Below are 22,998 nucleotides of genomic sequence, written 5' to 3'. Positions count from 1 at the left end.
TATACGATATTGTGTAGTTGTGCAGAGGCGGCCGCTTTTTGTTAGGGACGAATCTGGGATCTGATGATGTAGATAGCAATAACTGCCTGATACCATTGTTTGTGATTACAATAAGCGGATGCACCTTATATGTTGTGCACTACAGTTATTTTCAAATGCAAAAACAAAACAAAACAAAACCCAACGAACGTTTGCAGTCTAAAAAGGATTCAAATTCAATATACACACACACACACACACATATATATGTATATATATATATATACACACACGTGCATATGCCTGTACACTCATACACGTATATATTTGTTACAGATCCCCAAAGTATTTGAGTAGCGCTAACCCTTCCCAGTCCCCCTGCACACCTCTGACCCCCAGTTCCGTGTTAAATGTGTCTGGATATTCTGACAATTGACCTTTAATGATTTGCCACAACGTTGACAAGATTAGAAAGCTCTTTTAGATCACGATTACTAGACGATAACATTAAGCAGAGCATCTAACAATATCCCGTACAGATATTGTTATATACTCTGTTTGTGCCCCACTAACTCCGATAACAATAACCGTTCTGCAACATTGTCCGTGATTATATTAAGCGGTTTTCATTATATTTAGAATTGTACTCGATAAATGTCCCCTAGTTGTCTATTTTAAATTCAGACGATCGATTTAAGTCATAGACCAACCATCCTTTAGACTATCATATTCTACATGGTCTTACGTTAGAGTATCCCGGTCTATGTGTGTGTGGTTTAATTTTAGACTGTTAGAGGTTGTGCAGACTTATTTTAGACAAACACTGTCTGCGGTGGTCTTATGTGACTCTATAGAAATCCTTCTTTCTTTTTTTACTTGTTTCAATCATTGGACTGCGACCATGCTGGGGCATCTTGAAGGGTATAGTCGAACTAAAAGACCCGAGTCCTTAAAAAAAAAATCTGTTGCTTGTTCTGCTGGTGGTCTTTTACCGAACTGCTAAGTTACGGGGACGTAAATAAACGAAGCAACACAGGTTGTCAATCGGTGGGTAGGGAGACAAACAGACAACGAGTTTCTACACAGATTCCGCCTACCAAATTCACCCATAAGGCATTGATCAGTCTGGGGCTAAATTAGATGACACTTGCCTAAAATGCCGACTAAGAATGCAATCGCAGTCTATGTGGGCTTATATAAAACTGTCGTCAGTCATTGTCTTATGTCAGGCCATGCTGTAGTAGCCTCTGTGGCCGTATGTAGGACTATGCTACAAGTAGTTTAAGTGGGTTTACACGAGTTTATGCTGTTACGCCCATACTACCAGTCTGTGTCTTGTGTTAGACCACATTACCAAAATTTATATTAGATCTTTTTTACCAGTTTCCATCAGAAAATATTGTATTTATTATCAACTGATGTTGTCCACAACTTTCTCTGAATGCATTGCAATTCTCTGCTGTTAAACACACACACACACACACACACACACACACATTTTGGCATAATGGTTGTTGAAGCTCATTGCAATATTTCCATGCTATTCGTTAGAGCTGTGATGTGATGTGCTTTGAGAACCATTGTTCTAAAAACTAATTATTTCATGTTCTCTCGAAAGTTTATAAAGAATTCTTATATGTATACAAACACATAATGCATATATGTGTGCATGCATGTGTGTATATATATGTGTGTGTGTGTGTGTGTGTGTAGATATAGGATACATTAGAATCTTGGTGCAGAACTGGCTAGGTGCCATAACATAGGGTTCGCAGTCAGGTAAAACAATCATGAGGTGTCGTGTTGGTAGCACACTGCAGGTGTGTAGATATGTAACAAATACAGTTTAAACCATAGATTCGACTCAGGGGTGGATGGTTCTAGGTGTGAAGTAGATATGAAAAAAAACACAAACAGGGTTTTGTGGTGTGCGTGTGTGTGTGTGTATATATATAATCCTCAGAAAGAAAAACAAAACAAAAAAGAACAAGAACTGAATATGGTCAGGGTGTTTGTCCTCAGAATAACAGCAAAATTGTGTATTTTAAACCACAGCTTATGACCTCCAGTTTTCCCCACCAGATTTTGGCCATGTGGGATGGCAGACACACCTGTAATACCTTTTCTTTAATCTATTAACCTGAATATCTTTTTACTGCAGGTGTCACCTCTCCCCTCTTTCTCTCTCTCTCTTTCTTTATTTCTCTCTCTTTCTTCTTCTACTCTTCCTCTTTTGCTGACAGACATAGAAATGAAGCACAGGTTCTTGTCAAACCAAATTAGACACATTGTTTGTATTTCCTGAATGTTGTTCGTCTCGAATTCCTGCCTTGCACATGTTTTCCTGCTGAACGAGACTTGCAGCTGTTCAATAGGATTCCTAACAATATTCATCTCACTGGTCTTAAACACTTCCAAAGTCTGTGGGTTCTGCTCCTGCTCTCAGACCAATAAAACTAATACCATAGCTTACAAAACATTGTCATCCACCCTGTTTCATTCAGTCCACCTCCTACTACTACTACTACTACTACCACCACCACCACTCTTCTCCTCCCACCACCACCTCTCCTCTTCCTCTCTCTAGTTCTTTAGTCTTGTCACATGTCAATACATGTCGATCAATGATCCGTCTGATTGACTTTGTTTATCATCCGCAGGTAAGATAATTATGAAATCGATTGCTTGGTGCATTTCCTTTTGTTATGACTCGTTAATGTCTTCAACTAGAAAGGCCTCTTAAGACCATTACAATTTCCTCCATAGTCACCCACCCTGCACTTCTTTCTCCCCCACCCCATTACTTTAAACCAGGACTTGAAACAACTGTCGTCTCCTGCAGTTTTGTGGTTTTTGTTGTGGTTTGTTCGTTTCTGGAATAAAATGCAGGTGGAAAGCTGAAGTGTTTAGGGCTGTGCGTTTAGATATACATCATCAATAATAATAAGGGTTATTACAAATTGACATAGCATTGTCTTACTATTTACAAATATACACACACACACACACACACACACACACACACACACACACACACACACACACACACACAGTGCATTTGTATTTGTGTGTCGATACAAATCTAATCAAGATAGGCACGGGTGGGTGTGTGGTGAGAAGCATGCTTCCCAACCACATGATTCTGGGTTCAATCCTACCATGTAACACCTTGGGCAAGTGTCTTCCACTATAGCCTCAAGCTGACCAAAGCCTTGTGAGTGGAAAGAAGCATTTTCCACCGATTCCTCCAACCCCAGCATCCCCATCAAGTCCTCAATCCTCCTCTTATCAAACAGCCTCACCCCACACATTTCTCTCACCATTGCTCTCTGTCCTTCTCAAAATTGCCGTCTCTCTCTCTCTCTCAAACACCATGTCTCACTCCCACACAGCATTGCAGCTCTCACACAACCCCTATAGACCTTTCCTTTCATCTTCAATGAATATTTCTTTTTTATCATATCATCCTCATCATCATCATCATTGTTTTAATGTCTACCTTTCTATGCTTGCATGGGTCAGACAAGAGTATGTTGGGGCAGTTTGCTATGGCCAAATGGCTTTCCTGTTGCCAGACGTCATCTAGTTTCCATAAGAGATATTAGTCTCTCAGTTTGTCAAATAGCGAACAGTTTGGACTTGTTATTGTGAAGAGCTAGAAACGCATGACACTATTTGAATGCACATTTTGTTTACAAAGGCCATGCAACATGTCAGGACGTGTCATGTAGCCTGGACTGCAATCAAAGGACTCTGACATGAAGCCATTGTTTGTAAACCAATGAAGACAAGGGAAATAGGAACTTGCTCATAATCAATCTCTTTCTCTCTCTCTCTTGCATCCATACATACATGAGGGAGTTCTTTTTAGCTTCCATCTACCAAATCAACTCCCCTGCTTTTGGTTGGTCCACTTTGGAACTGAACCTGAAACCATGTGGTTAGGAAGTGAACATCTTAACCACATCTACGCCCCCCCCTCTCTCTCTATTGGTTTTTAGTAGATTCTATTAAGAATAGAATTATCTGTTGCTAAACTGAACCTCAGTTGTCTGCAACCCAAACAGCCGAAGAAAGACACCAAGGAAATAGGCAAGGCAGCCGATACCAAGTGAAAAAGGCCATGATTGACAAGGGACCACAGGTGGAACCACTCTATGTGTGAAGACAAAGTCAGTCTTTGCTCCCCTACTCAGACGAAAGCATACAGGTTAAGGGACAAAACACTTGTAACTCTGAGATACCGGCTGATGATTCAGAAGGGTTTCTCACACACTGTTGCATTCGTCAGAAGAGCTTACAATGCCTCTGAGCAGCTCCTGCAGTTTTTCTCTGGGACAAAAAACATCTTTAATGCTTATTTTACCTCATCTTTTGCTAAATTTAGCCCCAAATTCTCTCAGTTGTGACAATGTTTTCTTTTTTCTTTTTAGTACATATCAATTGTCAGTCTTTGATCTGTACTTAATTCTGGCTACTGACAAAGATCCACACAAACACACACACATGCAATAAAACTCTCACACACCCTGTAATGCATCAGTTAAGTGTAGGTAGACCACACAACATTAATCTGATGATACCCCAGACCGTTGTCCGATGTTGGCAGCCTCAGTGAGTTCCTTTGTCTATCAACATTTATGAGAAACGTTGTCTCAATGTTCCTTATTCTCTGTGTTCTGGTTGTGTTTGGCCTTCGTTTTTAAAGATGACCAGTAGCAATACGTGGGAGGGAACTGGTGTGTCAAGTCTCCACCCCACACCTCAGCCCTGAACAAACAGACTTTTCAGTCATGACCATCCTATCTTTGCTTTAGATATAATGTTATCTAAGACTACATTATTCAACCTGTTTCCATTTTTAGGTGTGTTTTGAGGTAGATTTAGCTATCATTGGTGGCTATCATTGAACAAGCCCTTAGAAATTCCTTTGTTGGCCTGTTTCTCTAGAGGTACCCTTTTGTTTTTGTAATCTACCCAAGTTGAAACAATAGAGCCATCTTTGCTTTGGTGACATTCTCACTTCCTCTCGAGTTCTGATCTGCTCAGAAAGTGTCATAAGTTTGATCATTGTGGAGTTATAAATCTTGGTATGACCTGTCTTACCCATAATGATGGACTCTTCTATTGAAACTCACCTAAGAGTGTCTAGTTGTTTGATCAGCTGAATTATCTGCTCTTTAATTAACATGGAAGTGGCTGAATATTTCTCAGACATGTCTGCTCTTAATGTAATTCTCAAATAGAATCAGCACAACACAGTGTGACATGGCTGGACCTATTAACCACATATACAGGCCATCTGATGGTTTCAGTACAGTTTCCCATTACCTAGTTTCACTCATAAAACTTAAGTCGATATATATATATATATATATATATATATATATATATATATATGTGTGTGTGTGTGTGTCACAGAAACTGGCTCAGTGAGTCTGTGACATGTGAAAGATCTTTATCGTATGGGAATGTATACAGATATGCGATGTATATTGATGGTGTGTGTTGAGGATGGTCACAGATGTAGAGACATGACATATATTGATAATGACTTGATAGTCACCTCCCAACATTCAACAACTCATTACACCCTCCTCCAGCCTGTGATTCACCACCACCACAACGTTATTATTGCTATTTTATTTCTTTTTCAGGACAGTATCCAGTCCCCTACAGATGAAGCCGTCATCAGCCCTCAACAGTTGAGTTCTGACCCAGCTGTAACAAAATCTAAAGTAAGTAACACGTCACTATAGAAGGGTCGCGATGGGTGGGGGTTTATCCTGGTCATGCTATTAGCATTATCCTGCATTTGAGAATAAATTATTTGTGTATTTAGTATTATTATCATTCATCAGCAACTGTTTTCTGTGCTGGAATCGATTGGGTTGGTTTCGGAGGACTGCATCAGACCCCTTTGCTTGTTTTAGCATGATTTTTACGGCTGGATGCTCTTCCAAATGCTGACCACTTTACAAAGTGCACTGGGTGCTTTTTTGTACCAGTGGCATTTGTATGGACACCAAATAACTTGCAAGCTTCCTTGGTTGAGGGCTTGCAAGACCCTTTCATTCTATTCTAACCCTAATATAATTTCTATACCTGAATTCATTGTTTAGTAATCTTGCTGTATTTGGGAATCTCAAAGTTGTTTAGACTGGGTGAGCAAGTAAAAAACACAAACACTTTTTTTCCCTCAAATATTTCCCCGTTATCCAGACCAGACAGTAATTATATTTTTCCTAATTATATTTCTCCCCTTTTGCAGGCTGAACAGTTTCGGGATCCCCATGTGGATCAGGAAATACTGGAAAGCATTGAATCCTTTTATTATAACTCGGAACAGTTTGACACCAGTGAGTATGAACTAAAGGTAAGTGGTACTTTATGGTGGTTGTACCATTTCAATGGTACCCTTGAGTGTACTTTAGTGGTAGTGTGATGGTATTTCATTTGTATTTGGGAATCTTAGTTGTACTTCAGAAGCGGACCAAGGAAGGTATTGGTACAGCTGAGGTGGTTTGATCTCAGTATGTTACAAATGAGTTGGTGCCAAATGAAGACAACGGGTGATTTGTTGTATTGCAAAACTATCCTATCCATGTTATTAAAGGCAAAATAGATATCACAATAATGGTGATGGTCTGAAATGTTGCCGAGATTTAAAACGTCTGCATAGAAGGTTAAATGATGATGATGCAGTCAAAAGATAAGGTTTAATTTGTCCATATATTTATAATTTTATTTCTCACATGTCCTCTCAGATATTTGGGATTTTTAATGTGGACCTAACTGGAAAGGAGACATCTAGTGGTGATTATAGGTCAAAGAGGGTCTTGTCTTGAAGTAAGGCACCTGATTGTATTTACTGGTCAAACAGTGGACATACCACAAAATAAGATACCTGGTGGTGATTGTAGGTCAAATAAGAGGCATATCCAGGGATGAGACACCTGATGGTGATCAGAAATCAGTCTAATTGAACCATGCTGTAGCTATTGCTGTATTGTAAATATAAAAAGGAGATTTGTTGTCCATAAAAAAAAAATATTTTATTAACTCCTCCTCTCAGATTTGTTTCTATAAATCTGTTGTTGTTGTTATTGTTAGCCAGGTTTTTGTTGTTGTCCACAAGATGGTTTCCAGAGCTTTTGATTGAAATCTTTCTTCTGTATTTGAAGCTTTGCGTTTTCATTTTTTACTTCTTTCTGATTTCTTTCTAGAAATTACCTGAGACATTGGAACTAAGCCAGATTGATGCCGACAGAGCAAGATTAAGGGGTCAACTGGATGTGGTAAGTTAAAACTGATTTTGATGTGTGTGTGTGTTTAGGGACTTGATGTCCCCTCTGCGCTTCCTTATACCAAATTATAAAATAGGAGAGAGAGAGAATGTCTCTGATATTACATCTTATCAATTTGGGGCCAGTGTGTCCCCTAACTGCTGGGGAATGTCTTAACATTTACTCCGAGTACTAAAAATAGTTCAGTCTAGTTTCTGTTATGACTGGAGTGTTAAGGAAGGGCAGTTCCTTGTATTGACTCTCAACACTGTGGTCATGGCAGGGGGGTCTGTTATTGAGATTGTTCACTGTGTCATCTGGTACTCACAAGTGTTCTGACAAGATGTAATTAAGACGGTTCATTATATTGTCTAACAGGATGGATGTTATAAAAGAAAAGATATTTAATATGGTTGCCTACCTGCCCAGGTGTGTGATGGAAGGACAAACAGTGATAAAGAAAACTCTCTGTATTGTCTACTAAAAGAAGTGTCAAAGGAGGAGGACAAGGTGTGAATGAAGGAATACCTGTAATTAGGATAGGTAACTGTTGTCTACCAATACAGGTATTGATGGTAGGAAGACATATCATTAAGCTCGTTATATTTTCTCTGTACCCCAGGTGTCAAGGAAGGTTTATGAATTGGTACTGCAGAACCACCCTGCCTATGTCACAGAACTACAACGTGTCATGGAATTACAGAAAACCTTGCAATCAGCAGGTGGGATATGTACCACAGGACGTAGGTAAGCTGTTGTCTTCATTCCTCTCTTTCTCTTTCTCACCCTCTCTCTTTCTGCTATCTCTTCCCCCTCCTCTTCCTACTCATAAACCAGCCATTGTTGTTTACCTTTCACATATATACCGTTGATGTTTCTGCTGCAGTTGCTATGACTATATCGGTGATCCAGGGTTCAATTCCTAGCAATGTGAATGCTGCATGTTGAGACATAGAGATTAATGTGCAGAAGTGCCAACCCAAGGTTCAGGAGTTCACCTCTGACTTACTACCGTTGAGTTCACACCCTGGGGACCCTCTGTCTACCCGTGTAGAAGTCACACAACCGTGTAGATACCATATTGATCCAGTACTACTCTGGGTCATCAGTTCTAATGTGGACATAATTGTCAGCATCAGTCTGTTTAGCCCTAGGTCTGCTCTGATCCACCAAACTTGTGATCAAAAACAATCCAGTCACGACCATCCTGTATAGACAACATATACAAAGGACTGCATTATTTAATGTATTGATTTTGCTTTTTAAGACAATATTGTGAAATATGAAGTGTGGGGATTGAGAATTTAGCTTTACAACTTGTGGTTTTGGAGTTCAGTCCTACTGCAAGGCACCCTGGGAAAGTGTGTTCTACTACAGCCCCAGTTCAACGAAAGCCTTTTGAATAGATATGGTAGATGGAAACTGAAAGAAGCCTATCATATATGCATGTGTGTGTCTTGTCTTGACAGCATGTGGTACTTTGAAATGAACATTACGATCATACAAATCAAACCCTTTATTTTCAATCTTCCATGGAACCATGTCCGGGTATCAGAAAATATTCCTTTGCTTGGAAATAGGTGAGGGTTGGCAACAAGAAGGGCATCCAGTCACAGAAAATCTGCCTCAACAAATTTCTGTCTGACCCATTCAAGTGTGAAAAGTGGATGTCAAATGATGTTGAGGATTCATTCAATGTGTCCTTCCCCTTAAAACAGGTTAAATGACCTTACAGGGACACCCACCTGCAGCTGGTTTGTGTAGGTGGTGATGGTGGTGGTGGTGGTGGTGATGGTGGTGCTGGTGTTTACCTGCTCTTGTTTCTATTGTGGTTATGTTTCATCATATTTAATCCGTGTGTCTCTAAACCAATTCTCTTTAACAGTCAACTACTGAAAGCCAGAGAGAGTTTTACTGCAACAAGTCTTGGCTTATTGGCAAATTACCGTAAACGAAGCCAGCTAATGTCGTTACTTAAGTCTCTACACACAATCAAAACATTGGTAAGTCATTTCACATATTTTTTTTTTCACTCATTTTATTTATTTCAATTTTCCGTATAAACATGTCTGGCCATAGGGAAATATTACCTTATATGGAAACTGGTGAGAACTGGTGAGAGGAAGGGTGTTTGACTGTAGATAATGTGACTCAATGAATTCTGCCTGACCCATGCCAGCATGGAAAAGTGGAAGTCAGACTGAGCAATGATGATGATGGATACACACACAAGCATGGCTATGTGGTAAGAAGTTTGCTTCCTAATCACATGGTTCCAGGTTCAGTCCCACTACATTGCACTTTGGGCAAGTGTCTTCTACCATACTCTCAGACCAACCAAAACCTTGTGAGTAGATGTGATTAATGGAAACTGAAAGAAACCCATCGTGTGTGTGTGTGTGTGTGTGTGTGTGTGTGTGTATATATATATAGGCGTGGCTGTATGGTAAGAAGCTTGCTTTCCAACCGCAGGGTTCTGGATTCAGTCCCACTGCATGGCACCTTAGGCAAGTGTCTTCTACTATAGCTTTGGGCTGACCAAAGCCTTATGAGTGGATTTGGTAGATGGAAGCTGAAAGAAGCCTGTCATAAATATATGTATATGTATGTGTGTGTGTATATATGCGTATATATTTGTGTATTCGTGTTTGTCCCCCCCCCCCTATCTTTAAAAGGGTTTCAATGAGTATAAGCTGCCATTTCTAGCAGGTTGAATGATTGTGTTGATACTCTTTTCTAGGCTCTTCACTGTCTCAAACGTTTGCTATGCTGAGAACCAGAACCGTGTCACCCGCAAATTACATCTCTTTTGCTCTACCCCTGGTGAACCTCTGGCCCTTACTCCCTTTGTATTTAAACAGGTTCTAATTAAGACACCCTATTTCTTTCTCTTTCACAGCAAAGAACTGACTTAAGGTTGCGTGAAATGTTGGAGGTAAGTCCCTTTCCATTGCTTGACTGATTTACAGCTTGTGGGACTGCCCTACTAGTCTACTATGGGGTGGGTGGGTAGGACTAGTCCATTTACTAATTAAGTGATAATATGAGAGAAGGTTAGCATTATCTCTATTTCCAGGTTTTTGTATTTTGAAAGTTTCTCCATTTCTTTTAGAGAAACGTCATCTGATGGTATTGATACATCAATTAGAATAATAATAATAATAATAATAATAATAATAATAATAATAATAATAATAATAATAATAATAATTATTATTATTATGATTATTATTATTATTATTATCAAATAAATGGTAAGAGTAGATTTTACACACACACACACTCACACATATTGGGCCATCTCTTCTCATCTCACCATCTCTCTCTCTCTCTCTCCACAGGAAGAAGACTACAGTGGTGCCATCCAGTTATGTCTAGAGTGCCAAAATGCTGCCAGTACCTTCAGACATTACCATTGTATCAGTGAACTGAATTTCAAACTCCAAGACACTTTGGAACTCATCGAAGAACAACTAGATGTAGCATTGTCAAAGACCTGCAACAGTTTTGACGTTGCTCACTACAGCAAGGTGCAGACGGCCTACAGACTTCTGGGTAAGACACAGGTAAGAACTGGACCCTGGATACAACTAACGATGTAGTGGTGGTGGTGGTGGCAGCATTACTAGTAATGGTGTGGAGTGTGATGGTGCCAATTCTATACTAATGGTAGTGGTGGTAGTGGTGATGGTAGTATGGTAGTAGTAATAGTAGTAAAAAGACTCTACAATGACTGACACATGACTCCTCCGTCCTTGTCTCCCGCAAGTGGTGTACTATTTCTTCTACATCTCCCCTTTTAGTTGGGAAGCAATTTTATTTTACTTTATTCACCCCCACCTCCCTTTTTTGAGTTTTTTTTCTTTTATTTGTACAACTTAATATTTTTTTCTTTTTGGCATCTGTTTTTAGGAATTCTGTGTTCTTCCTTTTCTTCCACTTTTATGCATGGGTTTGACCACCTGTAACTTGTCCCGTGGGAGGGCTGCACTATTTCCACTACAATAGTAATGATGGCGGTCATAATAGGATTAGTGACTGAATGGTAGTGCTGGTGACAGTAGAAGTGCTAGTTGTGGTGGTGGTGGTCATAATGAGAATACTAAATGTTAATAGTACTGGTAGTGGCGGTGGTGGTGGAGGTGGCATGGTTGATGGCATCACTAGAGACAGAAAATATACACCTGTTTAGGTTTGTTTACTGACATTCCAACCTAGGCAGGTATGTATTTTCACATTTTTGTTTCCTTTGTACCTTTGTAAATGGTTATTTTACCTGAAATATCAAAACGTATTAATTTGTAAGATAACACTTCAATATCTTTGTTATTATTGATATTTAATCTTCCAGATGCAAAGCTATAACCTTCCAGAACACCATTTTTTTTGTTTTCTATATACTTCCCAATTCTTCAAGCAAACTGCCGCCCTCTTCTCTGCTCCTGACTGTAGTATCATGGTGCCATGATGTAAGGCTCTGACTTGTATTTGGTGAGTGGATTCCATAGGTTTAGAGATGAGAACCACCACTGCCATCACGTCCACTACCTTCATCATCATCATCTGCTATACCATTGACACCAATACCATCATCATCTACTCTAATCTTCATCATCGTCATTTCCATCTTCATCAGCATCCTCATCGTCGTCATCATCATTACCAGCTACCCTTAAACGTCCAATCCCGTCTCTCAATGCCATCATCTGATGCAGTTTACCTGTCATGTGACCCTCTCTACTCTGATTATTTCCACAGGTTGCCATGGACCAGCTACACATGCATTACACCAGTGCAATCCACAACACAGCGTTCACAATCGTTCTTGGTTATGTGGAGCTCTACTCTGGCACCACTTCAACCAACTTTCAGAAAAAGCAATATTCAGATTTATGCAAAGTAAGTCATATATTTTACTTTCCCTGGATTTCTTACCAAAAATTTATTTATCATTTGTTTGTTGAAATTCATTTGATTTTACTTCCATTTACCCATGCTAGCATGGGTTAGATGAATCTATTATTGAAGTGCTGTTAGATACCCTTCCTGTGGCTAACCCTTAACTGTTTTTCTAATAAGGTCATACCTCATTCTTAAGTTTTCGAAGATGCGTAGTGAGCAGACGACCCGTTGACAGGTGGATGTGACAGCAATGTCACTGTCTATGGCTGAGTGATTTTGGGATGAATGCAGCCACACACTTTGTCTCTCTCTCTCTCTCACACACACACACACATACATTCTCTCTCTCTTTCACAGACACACACACACACGCACGCACACACACACACACACACACACACACACACACACCCATATGCACATTTCCATCTACAAAATTCACTCGGAAGGCATTAGTCAGCCCAGGGTGGTAACAGAAGACACTTGCCCAAGGTGCCATGCAGTGGGACTGAACTTGAAACCCTGTGGTTGGGAAGCAACCTTCATCCCCATACAAGCTGTAATTATTATCGTTGTCTGTTTTTCAAAGTCTTTCAACATACAAAAAAGAAAGAAAACAACAAAATCTATAATAATAATAATAATAATAATGATAATGAGAATGTCATCTACTTTGTTGTTTGTTTGTTTGTTTTGCATTAATTAAATGTATGGAGTGGTTATATTTTCATTCCAGTGGGACGAGATACCAATTACAGCTGGTCATGATCTGGTTAGTTCAACACAATAGCTTTTGTTATCACTCCATATTATTATTATTATTATTATTATTATTATTATTATTGGCATCAGTCTACCTTTATTTCTTTAATTCTTTGTTTATTTGTTTTTTTTTTAATTATTTCTTTATGATTTTTTAAAAAATTTAATTTAATACTTGTGGTGTTGTCTTGGTTTGGAAGGTTGAATTAGAATTTTAGAATTCTACCTGCTATTGTCAAACACTTGAAATAACCCTGTCACCTTAAACCTTTTTGATGCCGACCTGCCCTCAAGCTGCCCCTGGTTCTAAGATTAAATTGATCTGATTTTAAAACCTTCCATCAAAATTTCGTGTTCTTTGTTACAAACATCAATTTAACAATAATCTGTTTATTTTACTAAATTCTTTATTGTTTTAAAAATTAATTCAAATAACAGAAGCATATCTCAGCAGAAATATGGTAACAAAAGGGTTAATGCCTGCCTGCCTCCTTTATCATCATCATCATCATCGTTTAACATCCACTTCTCATGCTAGCATGGGTTGGACGGTTTGACTGGGGACTGGCAAGCCAGTAGGCTGTGCCAGGCTCCAATCTGATCTGGCAAGGTTTCTACAGCTGGATGCCCTTCCTAATGCCAACCACTCCAAGAGTGTAGTGGGTGCTTTTTACATGCCACTGGCATGAGAGCTAGTCAGGTGGTACTGGCTTCTTATGTGCCACCGGCATGGGAGCCAGTCAGGCAGCACTGGCAATGACCATGCTCGAATGGTGCTTTTTACGTGCCCATCATCATCATCATCATCATAATTTCACTTCTCTGCGTTCAGACAGAATTTGTTTTGGCAAATTTTCTATAAAGACTGTGACTCTGCAGATTCATTGGAGTGCCAACCAAAAGAGTGCTGAGCAGCATTTCTTCCATTCTTCCAGCATCCTGAGTTCAAATCTTGCCTTGATCTGTTTTGCCTTTCTTCCTTTTAAGCTCAATAAAATAAAGTCCCAATCATGTAATTAACCTTTGACCTCCCTCCAAATTTACTGGCCTTGGACTGAAATTATCAAGTGTTATCATTATGGTAGCAAGCTGGCAGAATCATTAGCACATTAGGCAAAAATGCTTAGTGACAGTTCTTCTGGTTCTTTGCATTCTGTGTTCAAATCCTACCAATGTCAACTTTGCCTTTCATCCTTTCAGGGTCAATAAAATACGTGGGGTCAATCTAATTGACTTACCCCTCTCCCAAATTGCTGGCCTTGTGCCAAAATTTGAAACCATTATTATTATTATCAATAATAATAATAAATAAATCCTAAATTTTCAATTGAAATGGTAAATTTCTAATTCAACTTTCCTCTAAAACTGTCTGCACAGGTTACATGTTTTTTGTGTATGTATGTATGTATGTGTGTGTATATATACATATATATAAATTAGATTATATATATATGTTATGTAATATATTTCATATAATGTATATTTCCATACACACACGTGTGAGTGTGTATGTATTTCTGCATGTTACTCTCTTTCTCACTTTCTCTCTCTCTGTCTTGCTAAAGAGTTCAGTCTTCAGTTACCCACCCACACTTTGGTAAAAGGTTCCCCTGCATTATGCCTGGTGGTATTTCTTTATCCCTACCGTAAAAGTTTCTGGGTGCTTCTTCATGGTGTTAATCTTTTCTTTTTTGTATCTCTTTGTAGCCCCACTACATTTCATATATATATATATATATACACACACACACACACACACACACACACACACACACACACACACACACACACACACACACACACACACACATATGTAGATGTAGTTTTATTCAAACTGAAGTTGCAAGTTAAACAGTTTCCTTTTCAAAACGAAAATCCTCTGCAACAAATACTAAACACTTTTTCTCATTTGTTTGATATAAAGCAACACACACACACACACCAACACCAGTAGTCAAGTGATGGGTTGGTGGACACACACACACACACACACACACACACACAAAAGGTAAAATTAAAAAGTGTAGCCAAGTTAGAAATGAAGCAGGCTATTCAAAATGTAGACAATGCCTTTGCAAAACTTTAGATTGTCTTCCTCAGTCACAAGTGGACAGCCATTATTGTATATAAAAGCTTTAATTTAAGACTGTCGGAGCTAATAATTGTCCGTTACAATAAAATAAAAAACAAAAACCCTGTTAATAAAATTTGTAAAATGAGACAAGTTCACCAAAGTAGCCATTTTTGTGTAATGTTAGAACTCACCTCTCCTTACATATTTACCTAATTCTATGAATTTTTCTTCACATTTATTGTATATTGTGTCATGCATGTAGTATTTTATAGAATTGTACATCTTGTCTACCCAGCCTCATCAAATAATTAGTATATTTATATTTTAGATCTTTATATATTATCTGCCTGTCTTTTTCTGTTGTTCTTCTCCTGTCTTTATTGCTTTGCCATGTTGTCTCTATAAATATTCTTAGTTCTATTCTATTAACATAGCTACAATTCTTGTGACACCATATGTAGTCTTAGAAACTCATTTTGCTCACCTTAGCAATACATTGATGTTAGTAATAGTTGTTTTAGTGTCGTTATTTTTGAAAATAAATGTTTCTCTTTTGCTATAAATCTTACCACTTTTTTCTGATTCTCTTCTTTGGATTTTGTCTGTCGAATTTTCACTGCCTCATTCCTATTATTTATGAAATTGTTGTTGGTGTACTCTCAGAAAATAACAAATAATAATTAAAAAATCATTTTCTTCAAGGCGGTGCTCCAGCATGGCCGTAGTCAAATGACTGAAAGACGTAAAAGAATTCCTAATTGATATTTCTTCAGACAAGAACGTCTAAATTTTGATAACCCAATTATCTCCCTTAGCTTCTGACACGATTATCTCCCTCTTTCTTGTCCATATATAGTGATCAGGTGAAGTACACAAGTGTTACTACATATGCAGATTTACAAATCTCTCTCTCTCTCTCTTTCCACACACACACACCTACACATGGTTTAGTTCTGAGAATGAATGAATAACTACAAGGAAAGCTAGTTTGTCTTTTCTTTGTAGTTTGGGTTTGTCCAACTTACCAACAATTCTGGCAACTCTCTAACTTAATATTATTATTAATAATAATAATCCTTTCTCCTATAGGCACAAACCCCAGAAATTTCGGGTGAGGGGACTAGTCAATTACGTGGACCCGAGTACATGTCTGGTGATCCCGGAAAGATGAAAGGCAAAATCGACCTTTGACCGATTTTGAACTCAGAATGTTAAAGCAGAAGGAATGCTGCTCAGCATTTTGTCTGGTGCAGGAGCAATTCTGCCAGCTGACCACATTAACAACAACAACAACAAGTTTCAAATTTTGGCACAAACCCAGCAGTTTCAGGGGAGCGGGTAATAACGGTCACATCGACCCCAGTGTGCAACTGGTACTTATTTTATGAACGGATGAAAGGCAAAATAAGTTGACTGTGGCAGAGTTTGAACACGGAATGTAAAGCTTAGTCGAAAAGCTGCTGAGCTCTTGACCTGGCATGCTAACGATTCTACCAGCCATAATAATAATAATAATGATGATAATAATAATAATAATCACTTAGCTTCATTGTTCCATGACTCTTCCTTTATAATACAGTCTTGAAAGTTTTTATTTAATGTTTGTTTTATTAACTAATTTAATAACCAGAACCTTTTTATTCTTTGTTCTCTGCACCAATTTATGCAGTTAGCTGCTGCACACACACAGTGCTGCATGACCATGTTCATACACATATTGGGCTGTTTTAGACATATTGTGCATGTTTCTAGTTCTTGCTAGTATTTACCTCTGTGTATATGTGAGGATATATATATGTGTGTGTGTGTAAATTATGTCCAGTGTTGCAACAGAACTTTACTGCATCCAGTATATAATCATTTCTGGATCTGTACAACAGAGCCCCGCTACATCCAAAACAAAGACAGATTCGTACAGCTAAATATTTGTACATTCAGGGATACAATTGTGGCAACAACAATAATTAGACTAATGACAGATATATACACACCATATATCTGTGTTCATTCTAGGCTGACCTCTCATTAAACAGAACATGTATAGATCCCATAAAACAACGATAACAGTAACAGATCCTACACCAAGAAACCATGCTGGATTAACAGTGGCAATGCTAAATCCAGTGTACTTTTGTGTGTGTGTGGATGTTTGAAGATGTCTTTCTGTGTTTGCTGGCCTCAACAACGGTTGTATGAAATATGGTAAGAACAGTTTTATGTTGCCAAGTTCTCATTTGATTAGAGATGTTTCGAAGGTAGGTCCTCTTATTATTGTCTTCTCATGAAATCTGCTGCCAACCTGGGAGGAAGGTATCCAGGGATCAGAGGCTTGATCCAAATGCTTAATGAACTTCACTGAATGTACCCAAGGGCCAGGTGATGGTGGTAAAGCTGTTTGATTGATTAAGCCGACCTCTAAAGGCGCTCAAGGACCAGGTGGTAGATTAAGTTGACCCTTCATATTGCATGTAGTGGTGGTGTTGTATGGATTTATTGTTGTGCATGTGTTGTTGTTGTTGTCACACAATGGATGTTCTGTTGTTGCTATGCTGAACGTAGATCTGTGGATTTGTTTGTTGCTGTCTAAAGTTATCTCCCTTGCCTAGTTACCGATCACTTTCTCTAAGTTTACATAACTTGGGTTTCTGACATCTTAGTTGCTCTTGTTTAGTACCAAGTCACATCTGTTCAGAGTGACATTCCAGTCGTGGCCATCCTGTTCTATGTTCAAGCATAATGTATCTAGGACTACATTACTTTATGTATCCTTCTTTTCAGATGGATGAGTACGATTTGACTGCTATTTCTGGCAGGTGGAGCATGTAAAGGTTCCCCTCATTGGTTCATCTGCTGGATGTGAAAAGTTGTTGTGTGGAAGGAACCAAGGGCAAAAGAAAGAAAGAAAGAAAGAACTGATCAGATCAGGTGTTTGGGATGTTGCAGGTTTCTCACAGATAATGCCGGACAGGGCTCAGGGAAATGGCATTGGACAGCAGCCAGAGCCAAGTCCTGCATGGCGGAATGAAGGAACTGAGGTTGAAACGGTGGTGGAGAGGACAATGACGATTGTGAGGGGGATACTGTGCTGCAGGGTAACCTTGCTATGACGTGACTGTTAGGAGTGTGTGTGAAGCACTCAATAGGGGGTGTGTGGAACTCAGTAGAGAGTGTAGCAGTTATGAGTGTTAGAGTCAATAAAAGGGTGGATTGGCAGAGAGGGTGGAGTATGAATGGAAATCTGGCTGAGGTTTCAAATCACAGGCCGAGCCCAGTTGAAGCTACCATAGCAATGTTGACCTTCCATTGAGGCAACCACACAACAACAACATGCGGCTCCCTTTCCTTCTGTGCCACTCCACTGCCCATCATCTATAGCCTTGTGCTCCGATTCCTTAGTCTCGTTAGATTCTAATCAATACATTTCGTTTGACCAACTCTTTCATTACTGTGCAGTGTCTTTATGTTTGTGTCTCATCTTCTTCCTCTTCTGTCCAGCACATCACTGTAGAGAGTTTTACACCGTGCCTCACTGACCTCTGCAAAGCATTATGGGAAGTGATGAAGTGCCACTACAAGACAATGTTGTGGCATAAACAACACAATGCCGACACACCAGACTCCGGTAAGTGCCATTGTTGTTTTGTATAACCCCCTCTCCCCACCACAGTGTCTGTCTCTCTCCATTTCCATACCTATCTTCCCACATCTATCTATCTGTCTGTCTGTATGTCTATTTCTCTCAGAGCCACCGTCCAACAACGAGGAACTGTCGTTCAACCAACGTTATGTTCAGCAGAAGCTCCAGCATGGCATGTTGCGTATCTGGCAAGATGTTCAACAGAAGGTGAAGACATTCATCCTGGGAACCGATTTGTCTTTCTTTAAATTTGAGGAATTCATTCTCGTATTGGATCTCGTTAACAGGTAAGTAATTGTAATGATTTTGTGTTTAGTGTCTTTATTTAACAAGTGTGTGTCTGTGTGTGGAGTAAAAGTCATCTGACATTTGAGTGGCGTGTAGTAGCTGTCACCTGACTTATGTTTAGTGTCACTCTGTGACAGGTGTGTGGGTGTGTAGGTCAGGTGACAAGTGTGTATCACCTCTTACCTGACAGGTATGTAGTGTCTGTCTTGTTACCATTGTATAAAACTTCAATATTTTAATTATTTCAGATTAATAGAAATTGGTGAAGAGTTTTGTGGCAGCAAGTCTGAGAGTCTGCAAGATGTCCTTCGACAACAAAGTCTTAATTATTTCCGCAACCATCACAGGTTCGTTAATATTGTCTTACTCTGTGTGTCAGGTTTAAATTATCTACTTTTGTTGTATAGCCCTAAATCAACATCCTGATCATCCAGTAGACTTATGTATGGGCTTGATGTTAGTTTAATGTCTAGGTTTGACCCCCAGGCCTGAAATCTGATTGGCTTGTGAAGGGTGATCTCAGGAAGCGGAACCTCACAAACCAGATGACAAATGGCCTCCAGTATTCTTTTCTGCTCTAGGCACAAGGCCTGAAATTTGGGGGGAGAGGATCAGTTGATTAGATTGACCCCAGTACACAGCTGGTACTTAATTTATCAACCCTGAAAAGATGAAAGGCAAAGTCGACTTCGATGTAATTTGAACTCAGAATGTAAAGACAGACAAAATACTGCTAAGCATTTCGCCCGGTGTGCTAATGATTCTGCCAGCCTGCCTATTAATAATAATAATAATCACAAACATATTGTATTTAGTGCTTAGTTGCACTGCAATTCATCAGAAAATGTTAAAAGAGGGGACAGAAAGTAGACACAAGTCAAGTAAAGAAAGAAAGTGAAAAGTACCAGACAGAAAAGAAAACATTAAAGGTGCCATAAAGAGGAAAGGGTGGATGGGCATGCCTGGAGTAGTGTTGGGGGATTTCAAAAGAATGCAGTGCCCTGACAACTAACAACTGATGTGGGTAGTTTATTCCATACTTTGATAATTCTGAGTGTGAAAACAATGTTCCTGAACGGTGAAAGTATGGGTGCTGTACTGTTTTTTGGGGTTTTAATAAGCATTTCCACCAGTGATAGAGATATTGAATTCAAAGACAGTGGCCAAAGTTGTTGCTGGAAGAGGCTGATGGATAATCTCGTGAGATTCCACTGAGTCAGCTGCTAAACATTGAAACTTTAATGTTTGTCTAAACATTGTTTGTGTTGGTGTAAACATCATCATCATTGTCTTGATAATGATTCTTTTGTAGATCCAGAATGGATGAGTTACGGATGTTCCTGGAGAACGAAGGCTGGGAGTTATGTCCGGTGCGATCCAACTTTAACCTCCTTCAGCTTTTGGTATGAATCTCATTATTGTTCTGTCTCAGAAATTATGAACAATTCCATCTTTGATTATTGAGCTAATTACTGTTTGTTTTGTTTTGTTGTACTCCTTGTGGATTTGGTTACATCTGTTGACCACAAATACTCCCTTTGTTAGCCTACATTTCTTCCTGTTAACCCACATACTTCCATGTTAACCAACGTCTTTTTAACCTCGTGTAGTAAATAATTTCTGTCTATAATTTAAAAACCTTGTAAATTCATTTTCTTCTTGAAACCTGATTTAAAATTTAAAATTTTATTCCCTGTCTTAGAATTTCAGTAAATTGTACCATTTTCTCCAATTTACATGTCTTGGACTTTCAGGAAATTATGCTATAGTCTTCATTTGTTTTGCTTATTACAGGAATTCCGATTTATGCAAAACTGGAATTTAAACACTTCCAGCAATTCTTCAATGTGCAGCGGCAATCAGTTTGACACGAAGGAAGAATTAGGTGGTTACTTCAGTAATTTAGAAGAGAAACGAAACCCATTTGATCTTCAGCTTGAAGAAGATGAACAGGAAGATGTCTTTGCTCGAACACTGGTCAGTGAGAGTTCCTGTTTACACTCACCACCACCACCATCATCATTACTACATACACCACACCATCACTCCAATAACCTACTCTCCTACATGGTCGTCTGAATTTACCATTTCTTGATGTTCTTCCTATTTTTATTTTTATTATTTGCTGAGTCTGAAGGAAGGGGCAGTGCTCGTGACCCTAGCAGCTCCTCCAAGACCCAAGGGAGGTGGCTGTTAAGGTACTGTTTAAACTTACCGGTCAACGCATGCAGGAAAGACATGAGCAGAAAGAACATTCCAGTGGGATGGTCTACTGAGTGGGGAAGGACTGGGCACAGTGACAGGGGTGGCGGTGCCTGAGTGGAAGAGGTCAGCTTTATTGTTTGAAGGAATAGGGGTCATTATAGAAGCAACAGGAAAGATAGAGAGAGGAGACAGCTCACTTGTGGGTGAGAGGCTGGGGTATGTCTGTTAGTGATTGAATATCAATCAGTTGAGTGCTCCGCTCCCCTTATGTTGTTGTTGTTGTTGTTGTTATGGAGCCTTAGGTGGGACCTTTAGAAGAAAACTCTCAACATAGATGGTGCATTTCAAAAGTTCTGTAGGGTCTCCATTTCTCAACATGTTTTTTTTTTTTTTGCAAGTGTTAGGGAGACTGTTTCAGGAAGACTGGCCATTGTCTGGGATTCTCCCTGCTCTCCACACCATCAATGTTTATCTATGGGGAAGGTCACTGATTTGGGTTGACACAACAGGAACCAGTGTTGTTGCAGACATTACTGCCAGAACACAAAGAACCAGAAGAGACCCCACAAGGTATCTTGCTGGTCCCTGTCAATCTATTGCTTGCAGTTGGTACCTTCTTTTTCATTTATCCTGAAGGGATGAATAGTTCAGTTTACCTTGGCAGAATTTGAATTCTGTGCACAGAAAGTCAGAAAAAAAATATTACAAGACATTCTACCCAATGCTCTGATGACTGTTAATTCATGCTTAGGAATACTCAGCCATTTACATGTAAATGTAACGATTTGGTGATTCTGTTGATTAAACAATTAAATACATTTTGTCAAAACCAATAACAGATCAATCGCCAATCACTTATTTAACATCATCATCATCATTGTTTTAGCATCCACTTTCCCATGCTTCCTTGATCTCTCTCTCCTGCCTTATTCTACTCACCTGTCTGTCTGTCCGTGTGTCTCTATATTTTCAGGACCGTGATGATCTCGACGGCAGCATTGGCAGTGACAGTGACTCGGACGTTGCGGATGAACTGAAGCAGGAATTTGTCGATGAACACACTGGTGACATGCAGACACACAAGTAAGTGGGGCTGTCGCAGTATGGGTGGGTGTTGCTATTGTCGTGTAGATGCTGTAAGAGTTGCGTTGGTGGTAGTTTTTGTATGACTGTGGTGGTGGTAGTTGTGATGTTTATAGTTTGAGATTGTTTCAGTAGTCTGGTGGTGGAAGAGGTGCAAGTTGTTGTATTTGTGGTGGTGAGTTTAAATAATTTTAGTGGTACCTCTGATATATACAGGATGTCCGTAATGCTTTGAAGCTAATGGCTTGCAATTTGAACATTTCTCATAACTGTAGAAAATGAATGCGAGCCCATAGCCTTCTCTTGCTCACAAGATGTTGCACTAGTGTGACCATTGGACCAAAAATGTCTCTAACCCAACTAACAAGCTGTCTTTGTGTTTCTCCTTTGCCAGTCATCGACCTCGTGCACGGAGCAGAAGTGGATTAAAATCTGTAGCCATTGTTACCAACACTTCTCTGAATATACTCCGAGTTATAGGTAAGTCCTCTTCCTATCAGTTACTCAGTTTATTATTAGTGTGTTTCACCTACGTAATTGGTCAGTTATATAAGTTATTCAGTTATGTGTCTACTAAGTTGATAAGTATATTGTTTGATTAATAGCCTGTGTATTATTACAGTAGTTAAATCTGTGGGCTGTCTTACAAATATTTGTACCAAGTTTATAATGTATTAGTTATTATAAGGTTACAGTCACTCTGTTACACTAAGTTACTAATATATGTTCAAATCATCATCACCATTTAAGGTCTGTTTCCCATGCAAGTTCCAGAACCACAT

General features: G+C 39.1%; 1 protein-coding gene across 2 annotated transcripts in view; it reads left to right on the top strand.

The window, feature by feature from the left end:
* LOC106874110 (syndetin) overlaps nt 1–22,998 on the top strand; it is a 33,643-nt gene that overhangs the window by 1,206 nt on the left and 9,439 nt on the right. The window contains exons 2-17 of one of the 2 annotated variants that reach the window (XM_089363571.1): nt 5,637–5,717; nt 6,251–6,355; nt 7,206–7,277; nt 7,888–8,012; nt 9,151–9,268; nt 10,165–10,200; nt 10,607–10,831; nt 12,024–12,164; nt 12,904–12,939; nt 18,499–18,625; nt 18,747–18,927; nt 19,177–19,275; nt 20,241–20,331; nt 20,723–20,905; nt 22,107–22,216; nt 22,611–22,696. In XM_089363571.1, coding sequence (XP_089219697.1) covers nt 5,637–5,717; nt 6,251–6,355; nt 7,206–7,277; nt 7,888–8,012; nt 9,151–9,268; nt 10,165–10,200; nt 10,607–10,831; nt 12,024–12,164; nt 12,904–12,939; nt 18,499–18,625; nt 18,747–18,927; nt 19,177–19,275; nt 20,241–20,331; nt 20,723–20,905; nt 22,107–22,216; nt 22,611–22,696 — 1,816 coding nt within the window. The remainder of the gene's footprint in view (nt 1–5,636; nt 5,718–6,250; nt 6,356–7,205; nt 7,278–7,887; nt 8,013–9,150; nt 9,269–10,164; nt 10,201–10,606; nt 10,832–12,023; nt 12,165–12,903; nt 12,940–18,498; nt 18,626–18,746; nt 18,928–19,176; nt 19,276–20,240; nt 20,332–20,722; nt 20,906–22,106; nt 22,217–22,610; nt 22,697–22,998) is intronic. The other variant, XM_089363572.1, reaches the window with a different exon arrangement.

Source organism: Octopus bimaculoides, chromosome 15 (assembly GCF_046866305.1).
Source record: "Octopus bimaculoides isolate indiv1 chromosome 15, ASM4686630v1, whole genome shotgun sequence".
Classification (NCBI taxonomy): Eukaryota; Metazoa; Mollusca; class Cephalopoda; order Octopoda; family Octopodidae; genus Octopus; species Octopus bimaculoides.
Note: the sequence above shows the minus strand (reverse complement) of the source record. Positions and strands in the feature narration are given on the sequence as shown.